The following is a 13941-nucleotide window of genomic DNA, read 5'->3' as shown; positions in this document are numbered from 1 at the left end:
GCTTTAGATTGACTTAACCTGTAATTATTATGCTTTCAGTATTATTGATATGACATTTCAAATAGAACAGTTTTGCTCATATTTACTGTATCAGCTGCTTCACCGTCTGTTCTGCTGGTTACCAACACTCTACATCAGAGGATGTGAAAGCAGTTCTTTTAGACTTGTTGATTTGTTTTGTGTAATAAACCTTAAAGGGTTAGTTCACCCAAAAATGAAAATTATGTCATTACTGACTCACCCTCATGTCGTTCCAAGCCCGTAAGACCTCCGTTCATCTTCGGAACACAGTTTAAGATATTTTAGATTTAGGCCGAGAGTTTTCTGTCCCTCCTTTGAAAATGTATACACGGTATACTGTCCTTGTCCAGAAAGGAAATAAAGACATCATCAAAGTAGTCCATGTGACATCAGTGGGTTAGTTAGAATGTTTTGAAGCATCAAATACATTTTGGTCCAAAAATAACAAAAACTATGACTTTATTAAACATTGTATTGTCTTACGGTTCTGTCCGCAGTGACGCTAGTGACGTAAGACGCTGCTGACGTGTTCTCTGGTAACCAGTAACCAGTAACCAGAGAACACGTCAGCAGCGTCTTACGTCACCATCGTCACTGCGGACTCGTGAACGCAGAGCCGGAAGAGAATACACATTTTCAATGGAGGGACAGAAAACTCTCTGACTAAATCTAAAATATCTTAAACTGTGTTCCGAAGATGAACGGAGGTCTTACGGGCTTGGAATGACATGAGGGTGAGTCATTAATGACATAATTTTCATTTTTGGGTGAACTAACCCTTTAATTAATCATGTGATAAATAACTTTTTTTTTATGGTGACACATAGCACAATGCAATAAAAGTTAGAACAACAGTTTGTGATTTTTTAAAATATATTTTATTTTATTATATTATTATTATTAATATTTTATATGTGTTTTGTTCACCACTAGAGTGGATATTGTGGTGCACTCTCTTAAGGATTTACCTACCTCATTGCCCACTGGATTCACTATTGGAGCCATTCTTCAGTAAGTACCACACACTTGACATCTGACAAATATTGTCCCAGTTAATTATTATTATTAATTATTGTGTTTCCCAGTTAATTAATAATTGAATTAAAATTAATTGATAGATTCACTCATTTAAATATTTTAATTTAATTAATAATTGAATTTAAGTTAATTTAATAAATGTTATTTATGACTTGTAATGACCAATGATCAAAACCCGTTTGAACTGTGTGTGTGATATGTTGCTCATTGTTTTGTGAAGGCGGGAAAATCCCCATGATGCAGTGGTTCTTCATCCAAAGAATGCTGGACTAACTCTGGACAACTTGCCAGAGAAGAGGTGAGCTCTGTGTTCTTTAACAATCTAGTCATGCCAAATAAAAGTGCAGACACCCATTCTAGAGAATTTGATTGATGACCCAAATAATGAAGGAAGATCAGCAGTATTCATAGCGATGGCATTTGATTTCAAAATCTGCATTCTGTCAGATGTCATGTTATGATAGCTATATGCACTTATGAAACCTTTTTTTCCCCAGTGTTATTGGCACAAGTTCACTTCGCAGAGCAGCTCAGCTGAAGAAACGATTCCCTCAACTGGAGTTTGAAAATATTGTATCCTGCACTTTCTTTTGCTTTTGAATCTCTGGATGTTTATATATTATTAATGGGAACAGCTTTATCATTGATTTTGTTAGACTGCCAGTGCCAAAGCAAGCACATATTTCCAGGGTATTTGTTATACCGGCAAGTTTCTATATACTGTATATAGCATTTTAACGGTACTAGAGTCTGTCTCCTTGACTTTACTGCTATAGAGAGGGAATCTAAACACCCGCCTAAAGAAGCTGGATGAAAAGGACGACTATGCTGCCATCATTCTGGCCGCAGCAGGGCTCAAACGGATGGGCTGGGAAAACCGAATCAGTCAAGTATGTTAGTCACGACATACATCCAATTGAAATGAATTAATGAAAAAGAAAAAATTGCAGAGCCGGGACTTCAATCCATCAGTTGTTGATAGGATGGAGGCAGATATGAATGCGTGCTTGCAGTAAATTGTAAGAAAGGCACGAAATGATTAGAGAAGTCCAGCATACATCAACAGAGAGAAGTCTGTCGTTTCACTGGAAGATCGAGTAATGACATTTTAATAAAAAAATAGTCAAAACATAAAAAAGCCAACATATGCCTGAATAGTTCTCAATAAGATCAAAACCATGCATTTAGAAAACAAAAATACATTTTAATTTCATGCTGACTTTAATGTTAAAAGTATTTTCATCTGTATAGGCCCATTTGCAAAAGTAATTTCATATAAGGCGTGATATGGGTTTATAACAAGAATGTTGTATATTATTGGGGAAAACCCATATCTACCAACCACTATTCTGAATATTGAAGGTCTCTGATGACTACAGCAGTGTTTATAGTTTTATTTATAATGCATTCATTGTAGTTGTTCTATAAATTGCAGATTCTCGGCCCTGAAGATTGCATGTATGCAGTTGGCCAGGTAAGTGTGCAAGCGTGCACAAGCATTTGTAAACTATGAAACCGCATTAGGAATTCATGCACTAGTAGCATATTGTTTCCAGTTTATACCCGTCACGCTTTGCACTTATTATTGTGTTGTTCATGTGAGAAAAGAAGCAGGTGCAAGCTCAACTGTTGTTGCACTTTATAAACATTAAAGGAAACACCTGTGTAACAATGTCAACGGTTGCAGACAAAAAAGTGCAGTTTTTTTTTGTGTATGTTGCATGAACATAAAACATAATGCTTCATTTGTAATCAGACTCCTGTGAAGCCATTGTATACATTCTGTAACTCCAGAAATGGGACACTTAACCTGCAGAACTGTTTTTATATGAAATGTCAGTCAGTAAATAACATAAAATGTGACTTATGATCAGGGAGCACTGGCAGTGGAAGTCAGAGCACAAGATAGAGACATTTTGGAAATGGTGTCTGTCCTGCACCATCCAGACACAGTGCTGAGGTGCATCTCAGAGAGAGCTTTCCTCAAGCAGCTGGTGGGTTCCCTTACATACACACATGAACTAAACTGTCATTGGATGTGGTTCATATCTAATTGACCATATTTCTGGGCATACAGCTGTGGGGTTTAAATACTGTTCATTCCTTTGTCTTGCTTTCAGGAAGGAGGCTGCAGTGTGCCTGTTGCTGTTCATACAGAAGTGAAAGGGTCCATGGTAAAGAGCATGTTTTATGCTACTTCACTCAATGTAAATGGATGGCAATACAAATCTGAATGAGTGTTGTTGACAGATTAAAATCAGCTCTTTCTTGTTGCAGTTGTATTTGACTGGAGCAGTTTATAGTTTGGATGGAGCTGATTGCTTGAAGGACACTATGCAGACGTGTGTGGAAATAGACAACAAAGTAAGGGTCAAATAAACTTCTATATACATAACCGTTCAAATGTTTGTGGTCAGTAAAACATTTTTATTCAGCAAGGATGCATTAAACTGATCAGTGACAGTAAAGACTTAAATTTGTAACAAAAAGTTTTTTTGTTTTTTTTTTAACTTTTTATTCATCAAAGAATTCTGGGAATAAAATGTATCAGTTTCCACAAATATATTAGGCAGCACAACTGTTTTCAACTTCGATAATAAGAAATGTTTCTTGAGCAGTAGATCATCATATTAGAATGATTTCTGAAGGATCATGTGACACTGAAGACTGCTGAAAATTCAGCTATGGCATCACAGGAATAAATGTCAGGAAAACATTACTAATATTTAACGGTTATTTTAAATTGTAGTCAGTTTTTTTAACGATATTACTGTTTTTACTGTATTTTGGACCAAATAAATGTAGCCTTGGTGAGCATGAGACTTTTTTTCATTAACATGTACCCCTAACCTTTGAATGGTAGTGTTTACATGATTATATAGTAAATCATTTTACAGCATTATAACCTTTATTCCAACTGGTTTCTCTCAGGTGAGTGAGAGTGCACAGGAGTGTGTACCGGTACACGTTGCAGTCACTGCCAACAATATATCATCATCAGCCCTCGATGCTGCTGAGAAACTGGGGATGGATCTGGCAAATGTTCTTCTTAATAAGGGGGCCAAAGACATTCTCACAACAGCCAGGAAACTTAATGATGCTCGATAATATATTTTTGTACATTTTGTGCACTAGTTAGTTGGGACCTAGTTTATTAAATATTTGACATGCTGTTAACTTGCTACACGGTTCACTCAACCGTATGATCTATAGCTGAATCTCCAGTTTAAATACAACCATGATTGGGTGAATATATTAAGTCTCTTCAACTACTATACCTCAGTTTTAACAATGTGACGGCACCAATTTTTCTGTCAGCTGCTAGTTCACACACAAGACACTGAAATGTCTAATGTTTTGACTGCCATCCTCTCTCAGGCACAGAATTCTGGAAGAAAATTCACGTTGGTAGTCTTCGACTTCTAATGATCAGGCTGTCTTTATCAATGAGCCACATAAACATTAGGTGCTTAAAATGGCTACCTTTTACAACTGGCCATAGTTTTTAATATAGAACTTAGTATCTAACAATTTTATAAAAATGTCTATCCTCAAAATATATGGATTTTATTACTGTGGAATTCTATAAAATTAGGCAAATCACAGTAAACATTGAGATGCTAAGACATGTTACTTCAAAAGATTGAGGTCCATGTAAGATTTCTATTGGCAAAATGTTCAATTTAAAAAGTTAGCATAGGAAAGTTTAGGTTTTTCTTTAGAACATTTAACTTATGCAATGTGTTTTAGTCATATCAAGACGCCACAATGTGCCTTTTAAACATGTAATTGAGTCAACCATAGCAAATCATTTCACCAGCAATGTTAAATGTTTTCTGTAACTATCAACATGAGAAACAATTCTGTGAATAAAGATGATCATTATAACGTTACCATTGTTGTTCACTTTTTCCGTTGATCTCAAGCGTTAACCTGTATTCTTGTTCAAAACACACACAACACAAATAGATATGTAAAAGACAATTTAATACGTAAAAAGGCATCTCGATAATACAAGTTACATCACATTCAGACACATGGAATTGGCTCTTTTCGGACGAGTTGGGTGGCCCTTAAAAGGGCCTTTGGGTTAGTTAGCTTAGGACAGCGTAGCTTTTAATACTCCTGTGACTGGGAAGATCCCTTCTTTCCAGATTTACCAGAGCTAGCAACAGCCTGGCCAGTTTTCTTGGGCAGAAGGACGGCCTGGATGTTCGGGAGAACACCACCCTGGGCGATGGTCACTCCTCCAAGCAGTTTGTTCAGTTCCTCGTCGTTACGGACGGCCAGTTGAAGATGGCGAGGAATGATACGAGTTTTCTTGTTGTCTCTTGCAGCGTTTCCCGCCAACTCGAGAATCTCAGCGGTGAGGTACTCGAGGACGGCAGCCAGGTACACGGGAGCACCAGCACCTACTCTCTCAGCATAGTTGCCTTTACGGAGGAGACGATGCACACGGCCGACGGGGAACTGAAGACCAGCACGGGAGCTGCGCGTCTTAGCCTTGGCGCGGGCTTTTCCACCGGTTTTGCCTCTTCCAGACATGTTGATGAAGATATTTCTTTTCTCCGCTTGTAGAAGAAATCAGTAAGACGTTCCTAACAGTTGCTGCAGTATTTAAGGACTGACTGAACTAGGGTTGTATAGTCCCGCCCACCATTGTGATTGGTTACGCGCAGTAAAGAACAGACCTGATTGGCGGTTAGAAGCAACCCTAGAGCGGATGTGATTTCTTATTGGCTTGAACTTGCAGTGCATAAACAGCACAAACTAACGAACCAATCCGGGTCCATCTACATGTGCGCGAACTGATTGATTCTTCTGATTGGTTCGTGTGGCTCTGGTCTGCGCCACTGCTGGTCTTTTTCTTTGTCAATCAAATTTGGGCGGTAAATTCAAACCGTCTATGACCCGCCTCCCCTCCACTCCCCTCCCCTCCCCCTCATTGTAAGAACATTTTGGGGGGAAAAAAGAAGAGGAATAGATTTTCAAAAATAATTTATTCAGAATAAATTAAACATCAAATTAACCACAATAATATAAAGGTCTGAATACCTCAAGTGGCCCACTGCCTTCATTTTAGATTGTTCGGAGTTATCATAACATTCTGGTCATATAACATTTTCAGGCTTTATGCTCCAGGAATTACACTGCAAACAAGCGCTCTGTTATTGATTCATGAACTGTGAGTTGTTGACATGTTTTTCTATTGTTATTAGTTTTGGTCTTTACAGAGCGCTGCTTATTTCAAATAAATCTGATGATAGAAGAACCAAATGCTGAAAATATGCACCGGTTGGTATAGGGATGGGGGAGGGATACGGCAAGCAAGAGAGCTATTCCTTAAAGGGACAGTTAAACCCAAAACGAGATTTGTGTTCATTTACTCACTCTCATTTTAAACTTCTAACGTTAACTTATTTCGTGCAGATAAACAGCCTCGGTCGTCATACAGTGAAAGTGCATGGTAACCGTGGCTAATGATGATACAATTTTGAGTGTGAACCATAGGTTTGGACTATTCCTCTACTACAAATTACTAGGTTACATTACTAGAAAATAATAATAATGTTCTGTTCAACACTATCATAAAAGCTATCTATTGTATTACGACAAATAAGACGTGCGAAGGCTCCTGGATAAGTTTATTGCAACTGACAATTAAATTTCAGAAGAGGAAAGGGGGTTGTATGTTAGTGGGGCCGCGTCTGTTTTGTTCAAGAAGCTATCTCTGAAAATAATAATATTAAAAAATAGATAGACTAAACATGTTTTTACCTTTTTATAATATCCCCTGAGGTTTGTTTTCACGTGGACCCTGAAAAAGCGCTTTTTTCCACTGCAGATTCAGCCTGATGTAGCTCAAGAGGTTGTAGATTTTCAATAATATGTGGAATAATTTATAAATATACACAAATGCAAAAAATTCCCCGGTAGTGTATCCCTTTTGACATATGAATGGCTCATACTTTACAACCAAAACACACAAACGTAATTTAGTGAGAAATGCCTACAGTAACCTGTGAACGTTTCCGTTTTCTAAAAAAAAAAAAAAAAAAAAACATCATTATAAAAGATTAAGCCACAATAAAAGTAAAACGTACCACTATTTGAAAACAGGGCTAAATGCTATATCAACAGCAAAACGAGAACAAAGCTCACAGCATGTCTTAGCATATAACTCTCTCAGGCTCAGGAGAAATAAACCAGCGCCGATAACAGTAAACGATACACAAACATGATTTAAAAAAACGACAGAAAAAGAGCTCCCCAGCATTGTAAACAATCAGATTAAGATTCAAAGTGCAACTGATGAAATAAAATAAATAATAAAAACAACACATAGCGACAGTGTTGGAGGGGAGGCATCAATAGTCATTGATCTATTTCGCCCCCCTGTGCTCAATAACCGCATAACACTCCCGTCCATTTTGAGTTTCTCGAATTTGTTCACCCATAATCATTCACAAAAAAGCTCCCCCCAAATTAATTAGATTAACAATGCATCCATAAATGTTCAAATCCTTTTATTTACCACATTTAATGGCGTTTTCCATCCCGAACGCTGTAATCATAGGTGAAGGATGACATTCCAGGCAGGAGAACAACAAAGCAAGGCTGGCTTCCTGGGTACAGTATGGTCTGAAGTATGACGTTACCCCATAAAGGTTGTGGAATATCAATACCTAACATAAATAACTTTTCACACTCATTTGACTGGTGCCTGCACCGTCTCTCTCTCTCTCTCTCTCTCTCTCTCTCTCTCTCTCTCTCTCTCTCTCTCTCTCTCTCTCTCTCTCTCTCTCTCTCTCTATTTATCCTTCAGTTATCTGTAGTGCTGGACCCTCCATTGGCTGTGCTCGATTTGCCCTTAGTCTTGGACGAGCGGAACGAGAAGCGTTTGATGAGACGGCGGGAGAAACTTCCAGACTTCTTGCGGCTGGTGGAGGAGCAGGAGGCTGTGGAGGAGTCATTGCCCAGGTTGGAGACATCCTCGTGGGACTGACTGAAACTGGGGTCTTTTTCTCTGTTTTTCCTTCGGAATAGTAGCTTGGTACCACTGCGGAGGAATCCCACTGAAACAGAACATGCATACACATAAATAAAAAGAAAGAAGAAATATATTATCCTTATATTGTAATCATTACTGAGTGGTGCAGGGATGACGTCAAAACTAAGACTAAAATCGCCACTGATTCCCTTGAGATTTTCCTATGGCTCTTTAAAAAAATAATAGGGCTTTTCAATTTATGAGTGAAATAAGGTCTGTGGCAAAAATAAAACTTGATGATACTTGAACGTTTTGCTCTACAACATAGATTACACACACCCATATTGTAAACGAGGATTTTGAAGCTGTTATTTTTATTTTAAAAAACATTTTTAACTAGATGTTTCTAAATGTTACTAATAAGTAACTAGATAAGAATGTTTGGAGTGTGTGTGTAATTTATGTTGTAGAGCAAAATGTTCATAAAAAAATCATAAATTGAAAAATCCCATTATAAAAAGCCATAAGAAAATCTCGAGGGAACAGGTGGCGAATTAGTCTTCCGGGTTTTGACGTCATACCTGCACCACTCTATGAGCACAAGTTGTAATTGCTGCCTAATATGTTCATTGTTGCTTAAAGGGATAGTTCATCTAAAAATTACGATTCTGTCAATCATTATACTCACCCTCATGTCGTTTCAAACCCATTAGACTTTCGCCTATCTTTCAAAACACAGAGATATTTAAATTAAATTGATTTCCGTCTGTCCATTGAAAGTCTCTTCACCACACTTCAATATGTTCATAAAATAAATCCATATGAATCAAGTGGTTTAATCTACGTTTTCTGATGGGACAATCTGTGTTTTTTTTTTGTCCGTTTACTAAATTTGAGTGTTCTCTGTAGTTTCACTGATCAATATTTATATGTGAATATTAAGCCTAAATTAAATCTGTTCATCATATAAAGTGATCATGTCTCTTCAGAAGACTTGGATTAATCCGCTCGATTCATCTTGATTTATTTTATGAATGTTTTGAGTGAAAATACTTTCAATAGACGGACAAAAATCTCTCAACTTTCAACATTAAAAATATCCTCATTTGTGTTGAGGATGAATGAGATGGGTTTGGAACGACATGAGAGCAATTGATGAAGGCATTTTAATTTTGGGGGGAACTATCCCACGTTAACTAACCACATAACGTATTATATTATAGCTGTATATTACTGCCATATTGACATTACTTTGACATACACATCTCTGGCTGATAACAAAATACTTCCTAAATTGTAACTTTTAAAACAAGCATTTTCTGGACAGCTGCTTTGAAACAATATGTATTGTGAAAAGTGCTACACATATAAACTCGAAATGAATTTCATAAAAGACATTACAGAAAAATGTACACCTTTGTGGTCTTTGAGGCTACGAGTCTCCAGCGCTCCGGTCGATCCCGTCTCTGACTCCGCGTCATCCACGGACGGTCGCTCTGACGCGTCAGACGGTGTGGTCTCGCCTCCTTCCTGATGCGCGGATGCTCCGTGGTGGTTCGGGGGTCCACTGGGAGAATGCGCCCCCTGTAGGGCTGCGTCCATGGCTGCAGCATAGCCCACTGATAAGGCTGAGTCATCCTCAGTAATGGGGACCTGTGGGAAGGACAGAAAATTAGTTTTAACATAGTGTTTCTCATGTACATGTCCTGCAGGCACAGCTGAGGAAGACAACATCTCAGCAGTGTGTTTGCAAAAGCGGCTCCGCTGTCAGCCTTTCTGTGAACCCTGTTTGGAACTTCAGACAGTGAATTTGAAACTTTAAACTTTTCGACAGCCAGGCGAGGGCCAGTATGTTCTATGAGTGATATGTGATATGAGACGACTGAGCTTGCGATGACATTTAGATTTACAAATTTATAGATTACAATGTTTAAAAGGAAGTTACCAATAGTTAAATGTGATGTTTCAGTGCTTTAGAATAGACGTTACGTTGGTCACAATTGAATCCTAGCCAAAAGGTGTCCTGATGAGTGTTACATCAACATTATGTGAAAGAAAGAGATGACAAACAAACATTACTCTGGGGGAAAAGGCTGTTCTCGTGACTGTTTCCCTAGACACTTGTCTCATTGTAACAAAGATGTTTATATGAAACTGATTAGAAATGTCTGTTTACACAATGTTCCGACTGACCTTTGACACACCAGATATGATGAGAGTGCTGCGTTTAGTAGGCGTCTTCTTGGGTACCTTACTGGCCGACTCGGTCAGCTGCCGAATGGCCGTTTCTGCTACGGGATCCAGCCCATTAGGGAGGGTGCCTTCTGCTAGGGAATAGCACACAGACACAAACACAACAGGATCACAAACTTACACCTAATTTTGTTCAAAAGGCACTGCGAAAAGAAGAATAAAACGATAAATATTAACAAAAAGTATTATAATATGGACAAACTAAAATTATTATTAAAATACATTTAATGTATAACAAATTCATAATATTAACAAAAACATCTTTTAAAAATAATATACACATAACAATATATAAATGTGTGTTACTTTATTTTGTTAACCCTAACTTTTAACTGAATACAAAATTAATTAAATACATGATTATAAAGATGTGCATACGATTTAATAAATCTATGCATTTTAATAAATGTTTTTGAAAGACGCTGCTTATGCTCACCAAGGCTGGATTTATTTGGTCATAAATACAGTAACAATAATAATATTGTGAAATATTATTACAATTTAAAATAACTTTTCTATTGTAATATATTTTAAAATGTAATTTATTTGAATATATTTTAAAATCTAATTTATTCCTGTTTTCACAAAGCTGAATTTTCAGCATCATAACTCCAGTCTAATCACATGATCCTTCAAAAAACATTCTAATATGCCGATTTGCTGCTCAAGAAAAATGTATTATGATTATCAATGTTGAAAACAGTTGTGCTGCTTAATATTTTTATGAAAACCTTTTTTGTTGTTGTTCAGGATTCTTTGATTACCAGAAAGTTCAAAGAACAGCAATAATTTGAAATAGAAATCTTTTATAACATTATAAATGTTTTTACTGTCACTTTTCGTCTATTTAATGTGTCCTTGATGAATAAAACATTTCTTTCAAATAAATAGATACATAAATAAAATCGGTAACACTTTATTTTAAGGTGCTTGTAATAAGCAGTAATTAACAGTTAATAAGACACTTATAAGACCTTATAAGACACTTATAAGACCTTATAAGATGCATATAAGATGCATATAAGCGTTAACTACTTCATATAAGGGTTAATTAAAGGTCCAGGCCCTGAAGAGATCAGGGAAACTACTCCCTGTTGGGAAGGTCAGTTTTTAAGGGCCTGGGAGTTTGTGTTAGCATTTATGTTTGTTCGGCTGTTCTAAAAGTGCAATGTATTGATACTTGAGAAATGTATGATTTAATTTTATTTATTTATTATCATTAGTTAATGCTTATATGCATCTTATATGCATCTTATAAGGTCTTATACGTGTCTTATTAACTGTTAATTACTGCTTATTACAAGCACCTTAAAATAAAGTGTTACCATAAAATCTCACTAATTCCAAACTTCTGAATGGTAGTTTGAATTATACAATTCACAGTTATTTGTATAGCGCTTTTCACAATACATTTAATTTCAAAGCAGCTTTACAGAAAAGCATGAGTCCATATTACAATTAGAGTGATCTGTTATAAGAGGTAACTGTCTATGCAGTCTATGCAGTAAACTAAAAATGTATTAGTTTAAACAATGTAACTGATTTGTAAATGAATCATCTTAAAATGCTCATCTTAATGTGGAGCTCACTGCTGGGGGTTGGACTGGCACTGGTGCTGCTCTGCAAGCTGTTTGTGAGCACACTGGGAGTCTTTTCAGTCACCTCCACCTTTGAGGGAGACCTAGACGGAGAGTCTCCTCCTGCAGTTACAGAGGAAGAAACAGGATAGGGTGAAACTGCCAAGTCACTTCTGTGGTACTGGATGATGCAGACAGAACGGCATATGTGTTCAGTATCCTGCGTAAGCTGGCCTTTACCTAGTTTGTGGTCCAGTTTAAGTCGTGACTGGATGGTGGTTACTGTGGTGACAATGGTGCCATCGGGCATGATGGTGCGGTCCACGTCCACCTTCTTCGAAGGAGTGACAGAGGACCGCAGAGGAGTCGCGTTCTGACATGCACGCAAATCACCGGACTCCAAATACAATAGCTATGGATGCAGAAACATACGATTATTAGCTTAAACAATAAACATAATTAATACTTTCATTTTGAGAAAAAAAGATGTCTGTGACAACTACTATAGTGTTAGGGGTACAGCCACAAATGTCTTCAAACAATGACAAACAATCCACATTCATATATTTCTGTGCTTAATTTGCCTATATGTTCACAAACAAACACAATGATTATACAGAGCGTTTAAATACCGTTCATGTGTAGCTGTAAGATAATGTGAGTAACAAGTACAGTATGGACTAAAGTACTAGGTTAAATAAAGAAATAATTCAGTTATCGAGTTAATCAGAGACACGGTGATTGTTCAGCTCACAAGGCAGACCACTGTAATAAGATATGTTTTCTATTAAATAATTCACATTGACATTTAGAACAGGGACTTATCAGTGTGTTCAGAAAAGTGAACACAAGGCTGATGGAAGCCTTAATCAGTAACACTGACACTCAACACTGTATTATCATGCTAAATCATGCTATCCGTATGTATACTTTATTTATGGGAATTATGTAGTGACAAATAAATAAATCCATCCATCACGATTGGAGTAAATAGGGTTAATTATATTATTTAAAAATAAATCATTTTTATTCAGCAAGGGCACATTAAATTGATCAAAAGTGACAGTAAAGTCATTTATAATGTTATATAAAAGATTTATTTTTTAAATGATTGCTGTTATTTTGAACTTTATATTCATCAATGAATCCTAAAAACTGTATCATGGTTTCCACAAAAATATTAAACTCTTTTCACAATTCTTTTCAAAAATAAGAAATGTTTCTTGAGCAGCAAATCAGCATATTAAAGTGATTTCTGAAGGATCATGTACACTTAAGACAGGAGTAATGACTGCTGAATTTTTTTACTTCTTAAAATAGAAAAGTTTTTTTAAATTGTAAACATATTTCACAATACTACTCTTTTTACTGTATTTTTGATAAAATAAATGCAGTCTTGGTGAGCATAAGCTACTTCAAAAACATTAAAAAAATCTTACCGACCCCAAACTTTTTAAATACAAAATCAATTGGAATTCCACTTTATGCTGCCCTCACCTCTAAAGTTACGATAGCAGTTGGAGCCAGACCATGACCTGGAGCGATGGACAGTTTGTGTTGTCCATTAGGAATTCTTTTAGAGAGATCCAGTGGTAAGGAAGCACGACCAGGCAGAAACTCTGTCAACCAGAAAAAAAGAAATTTGTAAAGTAAAAAAAACAAAACAACAACTCTCAAGGCAGGTATTTCATGCAATGAAAACAAAAACAGACAGAATGGAGAATATCAGTCTTAAATCATTCACTTGATCATCTGATATGTTGAAGATTTGCTCCTATAATCTTGGATAAACTATTGAATGAAAAGTGACTCACGTTCTCCTTTGCTGTTTTTCTCCACAAGTCTTACTTTGAGTTCTTTGGTTTCTGGTCCAACATCCCTAATAGATAACAACATGCTTAGATTTATCACAAGTAAATAAAGATACACACACACAAAAGCTTCCATTTTTGTAATACTGAATATTGGAGCTGAAGTGACATTTTTCTACCATTAAAAGTAACTGGATTTTAGGTTATGAAAAGGCTATATAGTATCAGTATTGTGGTTGACTAAATCTCC

At 36.6% G+C, this 13941-nt stretch overlaps 3 protein-coding genes across 5 annotated transcripts in view; 1 reads left to right on the top strand and 2 right to left on the bottom strand.

Annotated features, from left to right (window-relative positions):
• The window catches only part of hmbsa (hydroxymethylbilane synthase a), a 7171-nt gene extending 2947 nt beyond the window's left edge, over nt 1-4224 (top strand). Inside the window, exons 6-14 of one of the 2 annotated variants that reach the window (XM_056244968.1) lie at nt 955-1032; nt 1280-1357; nt 1557-1632; nt 1836-1949; nt 2495-2533; nt 2934-3053; nt 3180-3233; nt 3337-3423; nt 3991-4224. In XM_056244968.1, the coding sequence (XP_056100943.1) occupies nt 955-1032; nt 1280-1357; nt 1557-1632; nt 1836-1949; nt 2495-2533; nt 2934-3053; nt 3180-3233; nt 3337-3423; nt 3991-4167 (823 nt within the window). In that variant the 3' untranslated portion in view covers nt 4168-4224. The remainder of the gene's footprint in view (nt 1-954; nt 1033-1279; nt 1358-1556; nt 1633-1835; nt 1950-2494; nt 2534-2933; nt 3054-3179; nt 3234-3336; nt 3424-3990) is intronic. The other variant, XM_056244975.1, reaches the window with a different exon arrangement.
• An 805-nt stretch (nt 4225-5029) lies between these two features.
• Nucleotides 5030-5704, bottom strand: LOC130079668 (histone H2AX). The gene has a single exon (XM_056245014.1). It carries the CDS (start codon nt 5602-5604, stop codon nt 5176-5178), a length of 429 nt encoding a protein of 142 aa, XP_056100989.1. The 5' UTR covers nt 5605-5704; the 3' UTR covers nt 5030-5175.
• A 1603-nt stretch (nt 5705-7307) lies between these two features.
• c2cd2l (c2cd2 like) overlaps nt 7308-13941 on the bottom strand; it is a 42298-nt gene continuing 35664 nt past the window's right edge. Inside the window, exons 9-15 of one of the 2 annotated variants that reach the window (XM_056244932.1) lie at nt 13695-13759; nt 13378-13499; nt 12121-12292; nt 11893-12003; nt 10244-10374; nt 9466-9703; nt 7308-8135 (exon numbers count right to left, since the gene is read on the bottom strand). In XM_056244932.1, the coding sequence (XP_056100907.1) occupies nt 7882-8135; nt 9466-9703; nt 10244-10374; nt 11893-12003; nt 12121-12292; nt 13378-13499; nt 13695-13759 (1093 nt within the window). In that variant the 3' untranslated portion in view covers nt 7308-7881. Of the gene's footprint in view, nt 8136-9465; nt 9704-10243; nt 10378-11892; nt 12004-12120; nt 12293-13377; nt 13500-13694; nt 13760-13941 lie in introns of both variants that reach the window. The other variant, XM_056244921.1, reaches the window with a different exon arrangement.

The sequence above is a fragment of the Rhinichthys klamathensis genome, unplaced genomic scaffold, assembly GCF_029890125.1.
Source record: "Rhinichthys klamathensis goyatoka isolate OS25496 unplaced genomic scaffold, OSU_Roscu_1.1 h1tg000028l_1, whole genome shotgun sequence".
In the NCBI taxonomy this organism is placed as follows: domain Eukaryota; kingdom Metazoa; phylum Chordata; class Actinopteri; order Cypriniformes; family Leuciscidae; genus Rhinichthys; species Rhinichthys klamathensis.
Note: the sequence above shows the minus strand (reverse complement) of the source record. Positions and strands in the feature narration are given on the sequence as shown.